The following is a 20,536-nucleotide window of genomic DNA, read 5'->3' on the forward strand; positions in this document are numbered from 1 at the left end:
GATCCCGGCCGGACCCGAATCCAGAGCAGAGAACGCGCCGCTGGATCGCGAATGGGCCAGGTAAGTAAATCTGCCCCAAAGAGTTCCATAGCAGACTTGGGCTCCACTTACCCCCTAAAAAATATACATAAAGTATATAGACACCATATATACATCCATACAACTTATACACACATACATACACTAACATATACATCCATGCATCATATACATCATATATACATACACATTTACAGCATATATACATCACAAATACAGCATATTCCGACCCAATACCTGGGGCGCCCTGACACTGTGGGCCCCATAGCAGCTGCTATGGCTTGTCCGACGGCACGCCCCCCAATTTGTGTCGCATGGAAGCAGAAAAGCTGCGCCAAAAAACGATCGTGTGAGACACAATCCCAGCGCAGACACTTGTTCAATACCTGTGCAATCCCGAAAAAAGGCAAACAGTTCGACAAAGTTCAGCAGCGGGACCCTTAGTAAATGAGCCCCAATAGGTTGCCAGTGTAATACAGGACTGGATGGGTCTCCTAGATTGAGAGATGAGAATCCTGAGCTGAAGTCTCTTCTTCTATCTCCTTTCTAAGTCACTTTTTAAAATGATACAAAGATGATACATAATTCACGTATCATCCACGGTAAACATTGTGATGTATTATATACAATCCTGTAAATGCTTTACTTGTCGTATAAATCCTTTGTAAGCAGAATAGGAACCTGGTAGAAACGAACCAAAACTGGAGATTATGTAAAAGTATTGAGGGTAAGTGTCTTATACAAGAAGCCACGGTCCTCCTCATTACCATACAGCTGGGGGCCATAGGAGGAGGGTGCTGGGAAAGCAAAAATCTTTCATTTCTATGTCCTGGATTGGTGGAGGAGCCTCGGCTTCTCCCTTCTCTCCCTCCTTCTCTGTACAGGACTCCTCCTCCGCTCCTCGCCCCCTGCACATTATACATTGACTATTCTGCCGCTTTCTCCTTCGTCCCCAGCTCCAGCCTCTGCACCCCCATACCCGGCGCTGGCATGGCATTGTTCCCAGCTGCTGGTGCCATGTTCTCCCTGCAGGGCACAGATCTCTGGCACTGGGCGGCTTGGCTCACCCTCCTGTATTTGCTCTTTAAAGTCTCTCAGCTGTTTCTGATGTGGAGGGATATGGTGACAGCTTACAGACCTTTCCCCGGTCCCCTGTGTCACTGGCTGTATGGCAATGCTCGAGAGGTAAGACTGGGCTTATGAGGGGCTTTTGGGTGAATGCACGTGTCAAAAATAGTGGAGCAGGTGCTGGGTTTGTATTGAAGATATTGGGGCTTATTTACTAAGGGTCCCACGGCCGCACTTTCGTCTGATTTTCCGACGTTTTTGGGGATTGGAGCGGCTGTGACAGGTATTTGACTGGGGATTGTGTCCCACGCGATCGGATTGTGGCGCAGCTACAGAAATCAGGGGGCAGACGATCTGACTGATTCGGACTGAGCACGAGATTTAACTTTCAAATTGTATCGCGAGACAATGCACTTACATGCACCAGGAAGAAGAAGGTGAACTCCGGCAGACCTGAGTCTGAATCCCGCCAGAATGCATGATCGTCAGACAATGCACTTTCAGTAAAACTTCTCCGGAAATGTAGGTAAATGTGCCCCATTGCCAGTATACAGTGGAGATCAAAATTAGAGAACAACACACAATTTCCTAAATGTCAAGATCATTGTGTGTCCTATGTCAACATATATTTCTAACATGAGTAATAAATCAGTATTTTAAGCTTATTTCATAAATTGTATATGTTGTAAAGCACAGAATAGAAAATGTAAATGAGATAATTGTAATAGAAAACGGAACAAAATTAGAGAACACTGTAATATCCCTGCAGGTTATTGGTGTTAGTCTGGCACCTGGTGCTAATTTCCTTAATTATTTGGCAAACCCTATTTACCTGGTGCCCAACTTTCCAGTATTCATTGACTCTGGAAAAAACATGTTGTGCAGTTTCGAAGTGACTGAAACCGTCCAGCAGCAGATTGTCCGGATAAAGGCCAAATGGGTGACCCTATCAGCCATAGCAAGAGAAGTTGGTCATTCCAAGTCTGTGATTTCTAGAATATTTCATCTCTACATCACAAAGTCATTCAAGTCCTCCAAGAAGAAGGCTGGTCGCTCTTGAAACACAAATGCAAGAGAGGACATGATAATGCGGAGAATCTCCATGAGGAATTGTTTCATCACTGCAGCTGGAATTGCTCCCCAGTATAGCGCTGAACAGGGTAAGGATCTGTCTCTTCATACAGAGTCTCGTCTCAATGTTTAAGAGCATTTGGACTGAAAGCCCTCTCTGCAGTGACCAAACTTCTCAAAAGGCTACACTCACCTTTACTGAGGAGCATGTTATGTGGACAGAGGAGAAGTGGCGCACAGTTCATTCTAGTGATTAAAGCAAGTTTAATGTATTTGGATCTGATGGGAAACATTGGGGGAGATTCCTTATGGCCAGTGGCGTAACTAGGGTCCTCTGGGCCCCAGGGCAAAATTCCCAACAGGGCCCCCCCCCCCCCCCCCCAGTATGCATAAAAACATTGAACACCATCCACCAGTAGCCGTAATTAATGTTTCCCCCCCCACCAGTAGCCATAATTAATGTCCTGCCCCCCCCCAGTAGCCATAATTAATGTCCTGCCCCCCCAGTAGCCATAATTAACGTCCTCCCCCCCAGTAGCCATAATTAATGTCCTGACCCCCTACCCGGTAGCTATAATTAATGTCCTGCCCCCCCCCCCAGTAGCCATAATTAATGTCCTGCCCCCCCCAGTAGCCATAATTAATGTCCTGCCCCCCCCAGTAGCCATAATTAATGTCCTGCCCCCCCCAGTAGCCATAATTGATGTTCTGCCCCCCCCCCCAATAGTCATAAATAATGTCCCCCACCACCACACAGGGCACCATATATTTAAGCAAAATAAAAAAACATAATTATTACCTTATCCCGCTCCTCTTCGTGCTCCCTCTCATCATGGGGATCCGGTGCAGGCGACGGCTGATGACGCGTCTGCCAGGTCAGGTGCCGGGTCATAGACCTCAGCAGACCCGGCGCAGGCAGACGCGTCACTAAGCCTGCGTCAAAAGTGATGGATGGGGACGGGGGGCGTAAGTAGTGTGAGGTGGGCAGGACGTGGGGGGCGGATCGGGGGCCCGTTCTTATTTTGAATTGTGACAGCTCCGGGCCCCCCTGATCCTGCGCACGGACCAGATGCAGAACAGTCCGTGCGCTGTAACAGACAGGCCCGCGGCTGTCACAATTTAAAACATCTGCCCGCTGTGCTGCGCCGAGTTATCAGGTGCGGGCCTCTGACTGACCATGGGCCCGGTCTCAGTCGCGACCCCTGCGACCGCGATTGTTACGCCACTGCTTATGGCTTCTCCACCAGTTTTCTGCAGCAGGAGTTGGACCTCGCATACAACTACACGGCAGAGTAAATGAAGGTATCAGAACCGTCTTCGACAACATGTGGTTCCTTCCTTGTGTTCATCACTCAATCAGCAGCAATTTTCGTGCAGGACAATGCCCCCTGTCACACAGCAAAATGGGTAAAGTATTTTCTGGAAACAGAAAACATTGAAACAATGAAATGGCCACAGCCCAGAGTTCTGATCTAAACCCAACCCGGCCACCTTGGCACGGCTTCCAGGCATGGCTTCCATGCCCCTGTTTGTTTACATGGGACACAAACCGGAGAGGTGGCAGCGTGGGACGTCGGCAGGGACCGGGAGGTAAGTACATGTTTATTTTTTTTAACCAGACCCTCCCGGCCACCAATGTTTTTTTGTACGCTCTCGGATAACCCCTTTAAAGGAACACCAGATTATAAAGGGCACATGGTAGATGGAGGCGACGTTACCCATTTGCATGGCATCTCTGTTTAGTTTTATTAGGATTATTTTTGATGGCAGAATGAAGTAATGACATACACCCATCATATCTAACCCAGAATAGTAGAGGAATACATCGAGGGCAGTGGATATTGTGTCATGTCTACGTCTCACTGTAACGTCTTCTGTAACTTTCTATTGCAGTTTTTGCAGATTGGAAAGGACCTGGACCTGGTTTACCGGTGGGCACAGTCATATACCTACGGCTTTCCTTTGTGGCTCGGGAACTTTTATGCATCCCTTATAATCACTCACCCAGATTACGCAAAGGCGATTTTAACCCGACAAGGTGAGAAGATCTTGAGATGTTATTCTTAAATATTCTGGGGTGTGGATGTTTCATAGCACCAGGAAGGGATAACAAAGTGTGGACCTACCCGCATCCAACCAGGTAGAAACATTTTGGGTAAATTTTAGGGAAATGCTTAGACTTTCTGTACAATGTATCGGTATTGGTCCAAAATTTTAGATCACTTTGAGAGGGGGTCGTACAATGAACCCATAAAAACCTGGCACCAATAGATTCCCTATAATGTCAAACTGCCACAGAAATCCAGGTACTTGATATTCAGGTCACGGATTTCAGAATTTTAGGAATTTATTGTACTGTTTGCAGAGCGGGAAAACATGGTCAACTATCTCCTCCGTTTTAATGACAGATATCGGTCTGTTATGCAATATGTGATTTATGCAATTTCCACCTAAAGTTTTCTAACATGAATAATATCCTGTATCTCTTTATATCTATTATATCTATTTTTTATATCTTATATAAAATGGAATTTTTTTATATCTTATTTTCTACATTTTTATTCTGTTTTATAGACCCTAAGGATGACACGGCGTATAGATTTATAATCCCCTGGATTGGTGAGTAAGATTACACCCATATTTTAGCCTAAAACCTCCTATCCACAAGTAAGGGCTGTCTAAATCAATTATTAGAGGTTGGCCCGATCACAATATCCTTACCGACAACGACTTCCTTCCCCCTGTATACATGTAAGATCGGCACTACTGCATGACGAGTGTGGAATAAACCAGTGCAGTGCCTTGAGGAGATTTGGAGGATTTTGTGTCATTTGTATATTAGATTTTATATATGTTGAGCATAATCCTTTTGGACTTTTAATCTGCCATTTTCTTGTGGTGGACCCATTGGGGCAAATTTACTTACCTGGTCCAGTCGCTATCCCCGATTCGGACGGTCTGACGAAGATGAAGTCCGGCGCGATTCACTAAGATCCTGCGCCCGAGTTCCAGCATCCGTCGCTTCCCCGTCGAGGTCCACCAGAGTTCACCTTCTTCTTTCCGGTTCTTGTAAGTGTGCGTCTTGTGAAACAATTTGTTAATCGCGCGTAGTTCGAATCTGTCGGGTTGTCCCGACGGCCCGCCCCCAGATTTGTTTCGCGTGCAAGACAGCGCCGATGCGCCAAAATCCGATCACATGCGCCAAAATCCACTGTTAAATGTGGCGCAAAATGGAAATGCGCTCCGAGGACCATTAGTAAATTAGCCCCATTTTGTATGAGGGTAACCCTTTATGGGGCACATGTGACCAGTACAAGTGGAATCTTGGGTCGCTCTAGTGGAATGTGAGAAACATTTTCCTCTTCCATGTTTGGGGACCTTCCAGCTGGAGACCGAACAAATAAAGTCTCTCCATCTATAAGCTTGACAACCATGTCTGTCCATGATGCTCTACAAAAGGGAGATCTGTGATATCTCTACCAGACATTTTTGGTGGTTGCTTATTCTCTCAGAGTCTCAAAATTGAAATCCAACAATCTAAACCTTATCTCCATGACATCTCAAAAAAAGAGTTGGGAAGTCCTCCTACAGGTTAGATGGTACTTGAGATGTCTACGTGTCATCTGCTAGTTTCGACAACCTAGGGATCAAGCATAAGAACAGGGTTCCTCAAAAACACATTGGACTCAAGACATATTAATGGAATAGATTGAAACTGTTGCAAGTTTCCAATCTCATTTTATTAGTAGTTATCCCATACAAGATTCCAGGTGACTTGGTCATGTAATAACAGGACTTTCTGGTCAAGAAGTGATTTGTGGAGAATAATCGATGGCTTCTGGACCCAAATGCTAAATCAAAAGGGCCACCATCTACCATTTGCTATTGATAGTGTTTTGGTATGTGGTAGACCTCCCCCTAGGACAGTGATGGTGAACCTTTTAGAGACCAAGTGCCCAAACTACAACCCAAACCCACTTATTTATGACATAGTGCCAACACACCAATATAGTCACTAACTTATTGCTCCCTGCCTGTTGTTGTAGCTTCCAATCGTATCAGTGTTCTGAGGACCCCAATACAGTAGATAGAAGGAGGACAAATTCAAGGTCTGCTGAACAGGAAGAATTTTTGAGTCTGAAGAAGAAGCTACAATGATTATTCAGATCTAAAAGCTGGGCTGCCTAGGAGTACAAGTAGATACCTTGAGTTCTCTTTGGTGATGGCCTGGGTGCCCACAGAGAGGGCACTGAGTGCCTCCTCTGGCACCCGTGCAATAGGTTCGCCACCACTGCCCTAGGAGATCCACCTATTACCAGGCACTGGGACCTATCTGTGCACCCCCATTTACACTTGTTGCATTAACAAGACAAGTCTAAAGGTTTGTAACAGTTTGGAAAGTTAATTGTTCTATCCTTCATCCTAGGCGAGGGATTGTTGGTCTCCTCTGGACAGAAGTGGTTCCAGCATCGCCGTCTGATCACTCCAGGCTTTCATTATGACGTCTTAAAGCCATATGTGACATTGATGGCCGATTGTACCAAGATCATGCTGGTAACGGCTGCTTGTAATCTTGACAACTATGATAATAGACCTGAAGTAATAGTGTGGGGCCCAGGCTTATGACCCCTGATCACTGACCCTACATGTAGGTAAATGATCAACCATTAAAAAGTCATGGATTTCCTTTCCAGGATAAGTGGGAGAGACTGGTGCCAGATGGGAACCCAGTGGAGTTATTCCATCATGTCAGCCTCATGACCCTGGACTCCATCATGAAATGTGCCTTCAGCTACCAAAGTAACTGCCAGACAGACAGGTAGGTAATTCACTCTACTGTATAATACATTCCTGCCTCAAATGGGGGCAAAAATTTAAATGAGAACCTGTCAGCACATTTTTCATGTATACAGCCAGTGACATGTTCCCATAGAGCACTAGTAACTAAATGCCACTCTTCTATCAGCAAAAAATTGTTCCCCTCACATCCCCATAAAATCAACTTTGTTACCTTCCCTTAGTATACAGCCAGATCTTGTAGCGAGTCACTCACTTCTACTCCTTCCCATTTCCCATGTCTCCTCACTATTCAGCACTTTATGTCATGTGACCATCGTGATGTCATCTAAGGTTCTTTACCCACTAGCATTTGAAAAATCTACCCCCGTGTATGTATCTGATCACATGAAATAACAGCATCCTCCATGGACATTTGCTCTTCCCCATGTTTTCAGGGAGACATGCTGTAATTTCATGATACATACATGGGGTAGAATTTTCAAATGTTAGTGGGTAAAGGACCTTAGATGACATCACTGTGGTCACATGACATGAAGTGCTGAAGGCTGAGAATCGGGCATGGGGCTTGGGGAGGAGTAGAAGAGAGTAAGGATTGGAGTACATGCCCCCTATGACTCACTACAAGAGCTGGCTTTATACCAGGTAAGATAACAAAGTTAATTTTATGGGGATGTGAGGGTAACAATTTTTAGTTAAAACTTGGATGTCATTAAGTTAATAGGGCTCTATGGGAACCTGTCACTAGTTGTATTTGTGATGACAGGTTCCCTTTAACTTTGTGGCCACAAACTGATAAAGCAATGCAAAGCAATCATTTCAGGGACATTTAAGCAAAACAGCCAGCAAGTGCACAGGGGGCGGGGCCTGATTTCCCAGAATTGTCTACAGACAATATTAATTATGGATGAAAAGAAAATAATTCCTAGAGGTGTTGTAGCATTTCTGGATGTGTGTTAGCAACACCCATAAAGCCCTTAGAGACTGATTAGGAGAATGTATATGACTGTGAATAGAAATGCGACATATTTTTTTACCTTGGCAGTGAAAATGCCTACATCAAAGCAGTGTACGAGCTCTCCTACCTGGTAGATCACAGGTTCCGGCGCTTCATTTATCATAATGACTTCATCTACTATCTGAGCCCTCAAGGGTTTCGCTACCGGAGGGCCCTGAAGGTTGCACATGAGCACACAGGTGGGTATATATATATATATATATATATACAATGCAAAACTTATCTGTTATCTTAACTGTGTATATTCATGATATACTCCCATCCCCAAAGACAACAGTTAAATTGTTAGGGTAAGTGGGCTTAGTATCATAAGATAAATATTAACTGATACTGCTCCCTTTTGGAAAGCTGCCATCCCCTTTAAAATTTCCCCTTTAAATTTAGATTTCCCCTTTAAAGGAAATCGACCATCAAAGTCCATCCTGATAAACCAGGGACATTACTCATAGATCCAGGCACCGTGACTGTGGTATCTTCTTATATTTGTTATACATGGCCTCCTTCCTTTTAAAATCAACTTTTAAAATTATTCTAATGAGTCAGTGGGGACAGGGACACTTACTCATAGATCCAGGCACAGTGGGAGGGGAATTTATCATTGGGTTTTTTGTCTATGTTTGGTGTTGTTTTGGCGCAGTTGTGGTACAAATGTTGTTTTGCATCTTTCCATTGCGCCAAATGAACTAAAGTCACTTTCAAATGCGCCCAATTCATTATTCGCTTTTTCACAATACTGAACTGAATTCATGATTTGCGTTTTGGTGCAAATTTTTCATTTAGTCCAAGTTTTGGTGGAAAATGACTCCAGTAGAGATAGAAGAAAAACCGCTACCAAATTTATCCAGACCAATTGCTCCTTAGAGGGGGGGCACCAAAAAAAATAAACATTTAGCAAAAAGGTTAAAAAAAAACATTATGAGACAAATTAAAAAAAAAAACACAACATACATGGTCACATGATAAATTTACATAAAACAAAATAAAATTGAACAAAGACAACCAAGTCAAAGACAAATTGTGATGATAAATTCTTATATTTCTTATCCATGGCCTCCTACCTTCTAATATCAACTTTTAAAATTATTCTAATGAGTCAGAGGGGCTCTCCTAGCCGCTCTGTGATCTGGCTTTACAGACTGTTATACTGTCCCACCCTTCCACCTGCATGAAGTACTCACTGCACAGGTGCTGAGGGAGCAGGGGGCGGGTGAGACATTGTGACAGATCATAGAGGGGCTAGGGTAGCCCCTCTTACTCATTAGAATAATTTTAAATGTAAAAGTTGATTTTAGAAGGAAGGAGGCCATGGATAAGACATATAAGAAGTCCACAGTCCCGGTGCCTGGATCTATGAGTAATGTCCCTGGTTTATCATGATGGATTTTGATGGTAGATTTTCTTTAAACACTGAACTAGTGGTTTGTGGCCGGTTGGTCTGACCTTTTTCAGCTCTGCTCAGGCACCATCCACTATTTGCTCCAGACTATAATCATTTATTGACTTAACAGATACAATACTCATTTATAGATCATTTTACATGATGCAATAAGAATTTTTTTACCCCTTTAAATGTATCCTTTAAGACATCCGTGCACATGCAGAAATTCTAATTTTTTTTTTTTTTGCTGAATAAACACTGATCTGTTACTATGAATCAGAACTGAAGTTACATTGTGGATTCCGTCCTAGATAAAGTTATTAAACAGAGAAAACATTTGCTGAAAAGTGAGAAAGAATTGGACAAAATCAGTCAAAAGAGACATTTGGATTTTCTGGATATTCTCCTGTGTGCGAAGGTAAATGCGATGTTGTAAAATTTTAGCTGCTGTTATCTCTCCACCGTAAATAGGAAACATTTGGACCAGACCTAAAGCTATGATGTATTATGTATAGTAATGCTCTCTCTATAGGGAAGAGACACCTTATAGGCCCCCTAGGGCTCCTGGACCCTAGGGGGCCAACCTAGTGTGCACCCAGCTCTCCCCACTTCCCCAGGTTACACCCCTGTGTTATGTGTCTCCTTAGGATGAGAACGGCCATGGCCTCTCGGATAAGGACCTGCGGGCTGAGGTGGACACCTTCATGTTTGAGGGTCATGACACAACGGCCAGTGGCATCTCCTGGATATTATACGCCTTAGCGAAGCATCCCGAGCATCAAGAGAGGTGTAGAGAAGAGATCAAGGAGGTCCTAGGAGACCGGAACACATTGGAATGGTAAGAGTTATAAGTAACCAGAACATAGGATTTGACCACTTATAAAAAAAAATGGAGAAGAGTCATATTTGCCTAAGATGAGTCAAGTTTATAGAGTCACCCTGTCTTTGGTTATAAGTACCTAAAAACATGATGCTGGTGTCTTATTAAAGAAAAGCATTTCATATTTCAGATCTTTTGGTTCTGACAGCTACAGAACTGGAGATGCAGACAGTTAAAGTAATAGGTGGGGACAGGATCTTTATCTGCAGCTCACATTTCTAAGGGTATATTTAACTGCCTGTATCTCCAGTTCTATAGACCAAAGAAAGATGAGCCTGATCCAACCTGAAAGATAAGATTCGTATCTTTAATATGACACAGGATCATGGTTGTAGGTGCTATAGAACAATATAGAGGTGTTTAAAATAATGCCCCTCTTCCAGACTCTAAAAGTGACTCATCTGAGCTTGTTTTCACATGACTTTGGAAGAGATTTTTTTTATTAGTAAATGGGTGAAATTTCACATAAAAGAGGGAATTCTAGAAAGGACATTCAATACCCGACCTGAGCATGATTTTATTCATGTGGTGTAAAAGATGGTCCAAATCGGACATGAGACAATTCCAAAACGCATTTACTAAGGCAGAACTAGATCCATCATAGATCAGGAGCCAAAAAAAAAAGAACAAACCAGGCGCAAAAATAGGCGAACCTGAGACCCACTATGATTAATGTCCCCCCTAGCCTTTAAGAATATCATAGCCAGTCTTACTTAAAGGGATACACCATCTTTTACACCACATAAATAAAATCCAAGTGAATGAATCTGAGATACAAAACCCGGCACAGCCGCCACCAGATACATGATGTGGTGTCCAGAAATCAATTATAAGGATGTAGCTCTATAGCCCCAGCCGCCCCTTTAATCAGATGACACATGGGAAATGAGACCGGTGATGACCACAGTTCAAGAAAACCGCTCTGTTTGTAAGGCTCAACAAGGTTGTATTGTTTTATGCTCAGGAATAGAGATGAGTTGACCCAATAGTTGGGGTTGGTGTTCACCAATTCGGCAATACGTTTGGGTCAGACAGACGGTCCTAAATGCCATACCCGACCTTTGGGGTCTGCTCATCTCTACTGAGGAACAGTGACCCTATTACAACTCAGTTCCATTGAAGAGACCTGGGCTGAGCTGCAGTACTGCACATGACCTGTAGACAGGTGTGGCACTGTTTCAGAGGACTACCCTGACCATAACTGTTCGATAGATACCGATGACCCCACTACTAGCCCTAATATCAGCAACATGGAGAGGATTTAGTAAGATACTTTTTGTACGCTCCTAAAATCACCCTTTATGGTCACATCTTCATTGTTCAAAATATTTCTACAGGGAAGACCTTGGAAAAATCCCCTACACCACAATGTGCATTAAAGAGAGCCTGCGGCTTTATCCCCCCGTTCCTGGAATTGCCCGGAAACTCAGCAAACCAATCACGTTCTGCGATGGGCGGAGCCTTCCTGAAGGTTTGTGCATTTGTCTTATGTGATTTATAACTTTTAACTTCGCAAATACTTTTTGTTCTTTTTTCATACATCTTTTATAACCTGTGTTTTCCAAATTAATAAATTAAATAATTCTGGTTGCAAACTGACGCCACTAGGGGGGGCTACGTGCATATGGCTATGTAATACAGAGCTCAGTGGGTGCTGTATTAATTATTATGAAGGGTTGTCTAGTATTGAGACAAAAAACTTCACAGAGCAGGGAATGGGATACACTGGGGCTCATTTTCGTCGGGTTTCTGAAAATTACCGGTTTGCGACAAATTGCCCCTGGTTTTTGGCACACGCGATCGGATTGCGTAACATCGGCTCCGGCATGCATGCGGCGGAAATCGGGGCGTGGCCATCGAAAAACCTGACGGATTCGGAAAAACTGCGGTATTTAAAAAAAAAAAAATGTGTCGCTTGACACGCACTTACATGCACCAGGAATAGGATGGTGAACTCCGGCGGACCTCGGCGCAGCAGCGACACCTGGTGGACATCGGGCGCACGACCCTAGTAAATCGCCAGAAGACCCGAATCCTCGTCGGAGAACGAGCCGCTGGATTGCGACAGGACCGGGTAAGTAAATGAGCCCCAATGAATTGACTTTGAACTGAATAGACTGATGTTGCAGTACTCCATCACACCAGCAGATGTCAGTGATTCCTTACTGTTATTGCTGGTACAATGATATGTGCAGTATATGTTGTGTGCAGTGTTACACTATTATGTGCAGTATATGTTGTGTGCAGTGTTACACTATTATGTGCAGTGTATGTTGTGTGCAGTATTACACTATTATGTGCAGTGTATGTTGTGTGCAGTGTTACACTATTATGTGCAGTGTATGTTGTGTGCAGTGTTACACTATTATGTGCAGTATATGTTGTGTGCAGTGTTACACTATTATGTGCAGTGTATGTTGTGTGCAGTATTACACTATTATGTGCAGTATATGTTGTGTGCAGTATTACACTATTATGTGCAGTGTATGTTGTGTGCAGTATTACACTATTATGTGCAGTATATGTTGTGTGCAGTATTACACTATTATGTGCAGTATATGTTGTGTGCAGTATTACACTATTATGTGCAGTGTATGTTGTGTGCAGTATTACACTATTATGTGCAGTGTATGTTGTGTGCAGTATTACACTATTATGTGCAGTGTATGTTGTGTGCAGTGTTACACTATTATGTGCAGTGTATGTTGTGTGCAGTGTTACACTATTATGTGCAGTGTATGTTGTGTGCAGTATTACACTATTATGTGCAGTGTATGTTGTGTGCAGTATTACACTATTATGTGCAGTATATGTTGTGTGCAGTATTACACTATTATGTGCAGTGTATGTTGTGTGCAGTGTTACACTATTATGTGCAGTATATGTTGTGTGCAGTGTTACACTATTATGTGCAGTATATGTTGTGTGCAGTATTACACTATTATGTGCAGTATATGTTGTGTGCAGTATTACACTATTATGTGCAGTGTATGTTGTGTGCAGTATTACACTATTATGTGCAGTGTATGTTGTGTGCAGTGTTACACTATTATGTGCAGTGTATGTTGTGTGCAGTGTTACACTATTATGTGCAGTATATGTTGTGTGCAGTATTACACTATTATGTGCAGTATATGTTGTGTGCAGTGTTACACTATTATGTGCAGTGTATGTTGTGTGCAGTGTTACACTATTATGTGCAGTATATGTTGTGTGCAGTATTACACTATTATGTGCAGTGTATGTTGTGTGCAGTATTACACTATTATGTGCAGTGTATGTTGTGTGCAGTGTTACACTATTATGTGCAGTATATGTTGTGTGCAGTATTACACTATTATGTGCAGTATATGTTGTGTGCAGTGTTACACTATTATGTGCAGTGTATGTTGTGTGCAGTGTTACACTATTATGTGCAGTATATGTTGTGTGCAGTATTACACTATTATGTGCAGTATATGTTGTGTGCAGTATTACACTATTATGTGCAGTGTATGTTGTGTGCAGTATTACACTATTATGTGCAGTATATGTTGTGTGCAGTGTTACACTATTATGTGCAGTGTATGTTGTGTGCAGTGTTACACTATTATGTGCAGTATATGTTGTGTGCAGTATTACACTATTATGTGCAGTATATGTTGTGTGCAGTATTACACTATTATGTGCAGTGTATGTTGTGTGCAGTATTACACTATTATGTGCAGTGTATGTTGTGTGCAGTGTTACACTATTATGTGCAGTGTATGTTGTGTGCAGTGTTACACTATTATGTGCAGTATATGTTGTGTGCAGTATTACACTATTATGTGCAGTATATGTTGTGTGCAGTGTTACACTATTATGTGCAGTGTATGTTGTGTGCAGTGTTACACTATTATGTGCAGTATATGTTGTGTGCAGTATTACACTATTATGTGCAGTATATGTTGTGTGCAGTATTACACTATTATGTGCAGTGTATGTTGTGTGCAGTATTACACTATTATGTGCAGTATATGTTGTGTGCAGTGTTACACTATTATGTGCAGTGTATGTTGTGTGCAGTGTTACACTATTATGTGCAGTATATGTTGTGTGCAGTATTACACTATTATGTGCAGTATATGTTGTGTGCAGTATTACACTATTATGTGCAGTGTATGTTGTGTGCAGTATTACACTATTATGTGCAGTGTATGTTGTGTGCAGTATTACACTATTATGTGCAGTATATGTTGTGTGCAGTGTTACACTATTATGTGCAGTGTATGTTGTGTGCAGTATTACACTATTATGTGCAGTATATGTTGTGTGCAGTGTTACACTATTATGTGCAGTGTATGTTGTGTGCAGTATTACACTATTATGTGCAGTGTATGTTGTGTGCAGTATTACACTATTATGTGCAGTGTATGTTGTGTGCAGTGTTACACTATTATGTGCAGTGTATGTTGTGTGCAGTGTTACACTATTATGTGCAGTATATGTTGTGTGCAGTATTACACTATTATGTGCAGTGTATGTTGTGTGCAGTATTACACTATTATGTGCAGTGTATGTTGTGTGCAGTGTTACACTATTATGTGCAGTGTATGTTGTGTGCAGTGTTACACTATTATGTGCAGTATATGTTGTGTGCAGTATTACACTATTATGTGCAGTATATGTTGTGTGCAGTGTTACACTATTATGTGCAGTGTATGTTGTGTGCAGTGTTACACTATTATGTGCAGTATATGTTGTGTGCAGTATTACACTATTATGTGCAGTATATGTTGTGTGCAGTATTACACTATTATGTGCAGTGTATGTTGTGTGCAGTATTACACTATTATGTGCAGTATATGTTGTGTGCAGTGTTACACTATTATGTGCAGTGTATGTTGTGTGCAGTGTTACACTATTATGTGCAGTATATGTTGTGTGCAGTATTACACTATTATGTGCAGTATATGTTGTGTGCAGTATTACACTATTATGTGCAGTGTATGTTGTGTGCAGTATTACACTATTATGTGCAGTGTATGTTGTGTGCAGTATTACACTATTATGTGCAGTATATGTTGTGTGCAGTGTTACACTATTATGTGCAGTGTATGTTGTGTGCAGTATTACACTATTATGTGCAGTATATGTTGTGTGCAGTGTTACACTATTATGTGCAGTGTATGTTGTGTGCAGTATTACACTATTATGTGCAGTGTATGTTGTGTGCAGTGTTACACTATTATGTGCAGTGTATGTTGTGTGCAGTGTTACACTATTATGTGCAGTGTATGTTGTGTGCAGTATTACACTATTATGTGCAGTGTATGTTGTGTGCAGTATTACACTATTATGTGCAGTGTATGTTGTGTGCAGTATTACACTATTATGTGCAGTGTATGTTGTGTGCAGTGTTACACTATTATGTGCAGTGTATGTTGTGTGCAGTATTACACTATTATGTGCAGTGTATGTTGTGTGCAGTGTTACACTATTATGTGCAGTATATGTTGTGTGCAGTGTTACACTATTATGTGCAGTATATGTTGTGTGCAGTGTTACACTATTATGTGCAGTATATGTTGTGTGCAGTGTTACACTATTATGTGCAGTATATGTTGTGTGCAGTGTTACACTATTATGTGCAGTATATGTTGTGTGCAGTGTTACACTATTATGTGCAGTGTATGTTGTGTGCAGTGTTACACTATTATGTGCAGTATATGTTGTGTGCAGTGTTACACTATTATGTGCAGTGTATGTTGTGTGCAGTGTTACACTATTATGTGCAGTATATGTTGTGTGCAGTGTTACACTATTATGTGCAGTGTATGTTGTGTGCAGTGTTACACTATTATGTGCAGTATATGTTGTGTGCAGTGTTACACTATTATGTGCAGTATATGTTGTGTGCAGTGTTACACTATTATGTGCAGTATATGTTGTGTGCAGTGTTACACTATTATGTGCAGTGTATGTTGTGTGCAGTATTACACTATTATGTGCAGTATATGTTGTGTGCAGTATTACACTATTATGTGCAGTATATGTTGTGTGCAGTGTTACACTATTATGTGCAGTATATGTTGTGTGCAGTATTACACTATTATGTGCAGTGTATGTTGTGTGCAGTATTACACTATTATGTGCAGTATATGTTGTGTGCAGTATTACACTATTATGTGCAGTATATGTTGTGTGCAGTGTTACACTATTATGTGCAGTATATGTTGTGTGCAGTATTACACTATTATGTGCAGTATATGTTGTGTGCAGTATTACACTATTATGTGCAGTATATGTTGTGTGCAGTGTTACACTATTATGTGCAGTATATGTTGTGTGCAGTGTTACACTATTATTTTCTCATATTTTTAAGTTTTGTATTTGTGTCTGGCAGGTGCAAGGGTTATCCTGAGCATTTACTGCATTAACAGATCCAGAAGCTTCTGGAAAGACCCAGAGGTACATCCTGATCACTTACAGAATTTTTATATCAATCAAACAAACATAGAAGAGTCATCTGGGAGGCTTCCCTCAGCTCAAGCCTCTTCCTAAGTCCTGTCCTGCATTATATAAAAAGTCCATTGGTTTCAATGAATATTGTGTACAGTCCATCATTCTCCGGGTGGTGCCGCTTCAATGCCATTAGATGTTGTAGATCCAGGCACCGGGACTGTGGTAATCTCCTTATATCTGTTATGGCCTCCTTCCTTCTAGAATCAACTTTTAAAATTATGTAATTGAGCCATAAAGGCTCTGTGGGTGTTGCCAGAGCCCCTCCCCGCAGCAGCTTCAGAGGCTGTTACACTATCCCCCCTCCCTCTGCTCCCGCATCATTTTTCCCTCCCACTGCCTGATGAAATCTCACAGAGTGGGAGAGGGGGAAGTGCACTGAGTTTGTGACTGTACGATGACACAACGATTGATGCATTAAGTTAAAGGACATCCACCACCAGGATGAAGGATTGTAAACCCAGCACACTGACATACTTGTGTGTGCCCCCTCTGGCAGGATCTGCTTTTCTTTTAGCTTCTTCTGCCCTGGTTTTTACAATAAAATGTCTTTAAAATTATGCAAATAGTCAGTCAGTGATGGCGTCTTCCCTTCTATCTTCTGCTTCAGGTCTTTGATCCCCTGCGGTTTTCTCTGGAGAATTCGGCAGACAGACACCCGCACGCCTTTCTTCCCTTTGCAGCCGGATCCAGGTAGGACAATGAGTACAGGGAAGCCGAGGAGGTGTAAGGGGGAAATACTTAAATACTTTCAAATCCTAAAATATATCCAGTATTTTTTATAAAATCAATGCTTGTTATATCCCTGGTCATGTGATGTCACGCAGGTGCACGGCTCATTATATCCCTGGTCATGTGATGTCACACAGGTGCACGGCTTGTTACATCCCTGGTCATGTGATGTCACACAGGTGCACGGCTTGTTATATCCCTGGTCATGTGATGTCATACAGGTGCACGGCTTGTTACATCCCTGGTCATGTGATGTCACACAGGTGCACGGCTCGTTATATCCCTGGTCATGTGGTGTCACACAGGTGCACGGCTCGTTATATCCCTGGTCATGTGATGTCATACAGGTGCACAGCTCATTATATCCCTGGTCATGTGATGTCACACAGGTGAACAGCTTGTTATATCCCTGGTCATGTGATGTCACACAGGTGCACATCTCATTATATCCCTGGTCATGTGATGTCACACAGGTGAACAGCTTGTTAAATCCTTGGTCGTGTGATGTCACACAGGTGCACATCTCATTATATCCCTGGTCATGTGATGTCACACAGGTGCAGGTCTCATTATATCCCTGGTCATGTGATGTCACACAGGTGCACGGCTCGTTATATTACTCAGCTCTGATTAGGGTGAGTTCACACGTTCCAGTTTAAACGGCATTGCATCAGTTTTGAAGGAGTTTTAGGTGCAGTTTTGTTCATGTAATGTGAAAGACATAAACCGAACATGAATTTGATTTTGAAGGCGCAATGTGTTATTCACCAACAGTTGTTATTCACCAGCTAAAATAATAGAAACTGCACCTAAAACCACCTCAAAACTAATAATGATGCAGAGATGTAAAACTGTGAGGAATTGATGGAGAAATTATATTGCAAAATTGTCAAACTTTTCATTACACAATATCGATTAAGTGCTGAAAGTGGAGACCCCTATAAAAGGAAATCTACCACCAGGATGAAGGATTGTAAACCCAGTACACGGACACATGGTGCGTGCCCCGTCTGTCAGAATCTGCACTTCATTTAGCTTCTTATGGCCTTGTTTTTAAGAAAAAAAAGGTTTTAAAAGTTATGCAAATGAACCTGAGGGGCTCTAGGCTTCATAGATGTCAATGGAGCCTCAGGCTTATTTGCATAATGTTTAAAACCTTTTTTTTCATAAAAACAAGGGCATAAGAAGCTAAATGAAGAGCAGACCCTGTCAGAGGGGGCGCACACCAGTATGTCCATGTGCTGGGTTTACAATCCTTCATCCTGGTGGTAGATGTCCTTTAAGTGGGGTAAACAAATTTTTGTCATAAATGTAGTTTTTTTTTTTTTATTAATTTAATAATTTCTCTTATTTTTTATCTATTGTTTTTTTTTATTATATTTATTTGGGAACTATCTTTTGTTTTACCCATTACTTTTCCACAGTTAGTAGGACACACAGTGAGGGGTTTGACATCCTGATGCACAATCTCTTGAGCAGTCCCCAAAATCAGTGCCGTAAATATACTAGAGGATCACCCATCATATACTATATATCTATGTGTATCTATATATAGACATACAGGCAGTCCCTGGGTTACATACAAGATAGGGTCTGTAGGTTTGTTCTTAAGTTGAATTTGTATGTAAGTCGGAACTGTATATTTTATCATTGTAATCCCAGCCAGAACTTTTTGGTCTCTGTGACAATTGGATTTTAAAAATGTTGGGTTGTCATAAGAATCAATATTAACACTAAAGCTTCATTACAGACGCCTGTGATAACTGTTACAGCTGATCATTGTAGCCTAGGACTAAAGTACAGTAATTACCAACATCCAGAGGTCCGTTTGTAACTAGGAGTCGTCTGTAAGTCAGGTGTTCTTAAGTAGGGGACCGCCTGTATATATATTCGCCATCCCGTGATTTGACATGTGAAGTAATAAGAATATAAATGTATAAGTAAATGTAACAATCCATGGCTTGTATCTTCTCTCCTATAGGAACTGCATTGGGCAGAACTTCGCTATGAATGAGATGAAGGTGGCGCTGGCTCTTATACTACAGAGGTTTCTGCTGCGTCCAGACCCCGGAAATGAACCTCAGAAAATTCCGCAGATCGTCCTCAGATCCGTGAATGGAATTCATCTCAAGCTGGAGAAGATTGGGAAGGATTATGGGAATAAGACGGGGAGCACGTAGAAGGCGTCCGGAGGAGAGGAGCCATTGTCAAACGGTGGCCTTACTGCTGAACTACAACTCCCATCATGCCCTGACAGCACTGATTTGTAGTTTTGGAATTGCTGTAAAAACTATAGATTGGGGACCACCAGTTATAGGGGGTCCAAGGAGGAGAAAGAGGACTTCAGGGCTTCATTGTGAATCTGAATCCAACCCCATCTCTGATACTTATGCAAGAAGACCCCAATGCCGTGACGACCTCTGCCCCCGACCTTTGGACATGTAGAGTTCTGCTATAAGTCATATGATGACCTATTAGGTAGTCTCTCTATAAGTGCCATTAACCCCTGAAATACATCATGTATATACTGTATACATAGACCCCTTATTCCAGGACCACCCAAACATCACATAACACTAGTAATGTAGCACAGACCCCCAGAATGACAGCAATGTCTGGAAATGGCAGAAATACAGCGAAATTGTAATAAAACACTAAAACGGACCCGCCGTCATTTTAACCCTTCATCTTCTACCTCTTTATGTAACGATGAAATGAATTGTAGAATAAAGATTTTTAACTCTTTGTAAAATGTCCAATGTATTTATTCCCTGGGATGACGTAAGCCTATAACCCTTCCCTACCAGCAGGGGGCAGCACACACCGTACAATACAATGGATGCAATGCAAACAATACATAAAGATGCCCATGGGGTTGTACAGGATTAGATTGAGATGTTTTCCCCCAAACTACAGCATTTTACTCAATGGGCAGTGTCCAAGTGATCCATAATTTTGGGATGAGGGGATAGGAGGATCCTGTGATACCCTATTTCCAGTGATTTGATATAAGAAGGGATAAGGATGGAGAAGAAGCCGCACAGTAAAGAGGATCCTCCGTTCTTCTCCA

General features: G+C 41.9%; 1 protein-coding gene across 1 annotated transcript; it reads left to right on the forward strand.

The window, feature by feature from the left end:
• The first annotated feature begins 919 nt into the window (after positions 1-919).
• Positions 920-20,130, forward strand: LOC140104098 (cytochrome P450 4B1-like). Its single transcript, XM_072127459.1, has 12 exons — positions 920-1,224; positions 4,072-4,216; positions 4,753-4,797; positions 6,605-6,732; positions 6,873-6,997; positions 8,021-8,172; positions 9,683-9,789; positions 10,019-10,209; positions 11,589-11,722; positions 16,619-16,683; positions 17,345-17,427; positions 19,448-20,130. Exons 1-12 carry the CDS (start codon positions 1,030-1,032, stop codon positions 19,644-19,646), a joined length of 1,569 nt encoding a protein of 522 aa, XP_071983560.1. The 5' UTR covers positions 920-1,029; the 3' UTR covers positions 19,647-20,130.
• The last annotated feature ends 406 nt before the right edge of the window (positions 20,131-20,536 follow it).

The sequence above is a fragment of the Engystomops pustulosus genome, chromosome 10, assembly GCF_040894005.1.
Source record: "Engystomops pustulosus chromosome 10, aEngPut4.maternal, whole genome shotgun sequence".
Taxonomy (NCBI): Eukaryota; Metazoa; Chordata; class Amphibia; order Anura; family Leptodactylidae; genus Engystomops; species Engystomops pustulosus.

Coding starts and splice junctions, on each gene's coding strand:
- LOC140104098 (XM_072127459.1), top strand. CDS start 1,030: ATGGCATTGTTCCCAGCTGCTGGTGCCATGTTCTCCCTGCAGGGCACA. Junction 1,225..4,071: donor TGTATGGCAATGCTCGAGAG/GTAAGACTGGGC, acceptor TTTCTATTGCAG/TTTTTGCAGATTGGAAAGGA. Junction 11,723..16,618: donor TGGGCGGAGCCTTCCTGAAG/GTTTGTGCATTT, acceptor TGTGTCTGGCAG/GTGCAAGGGTTATCCTGAGC.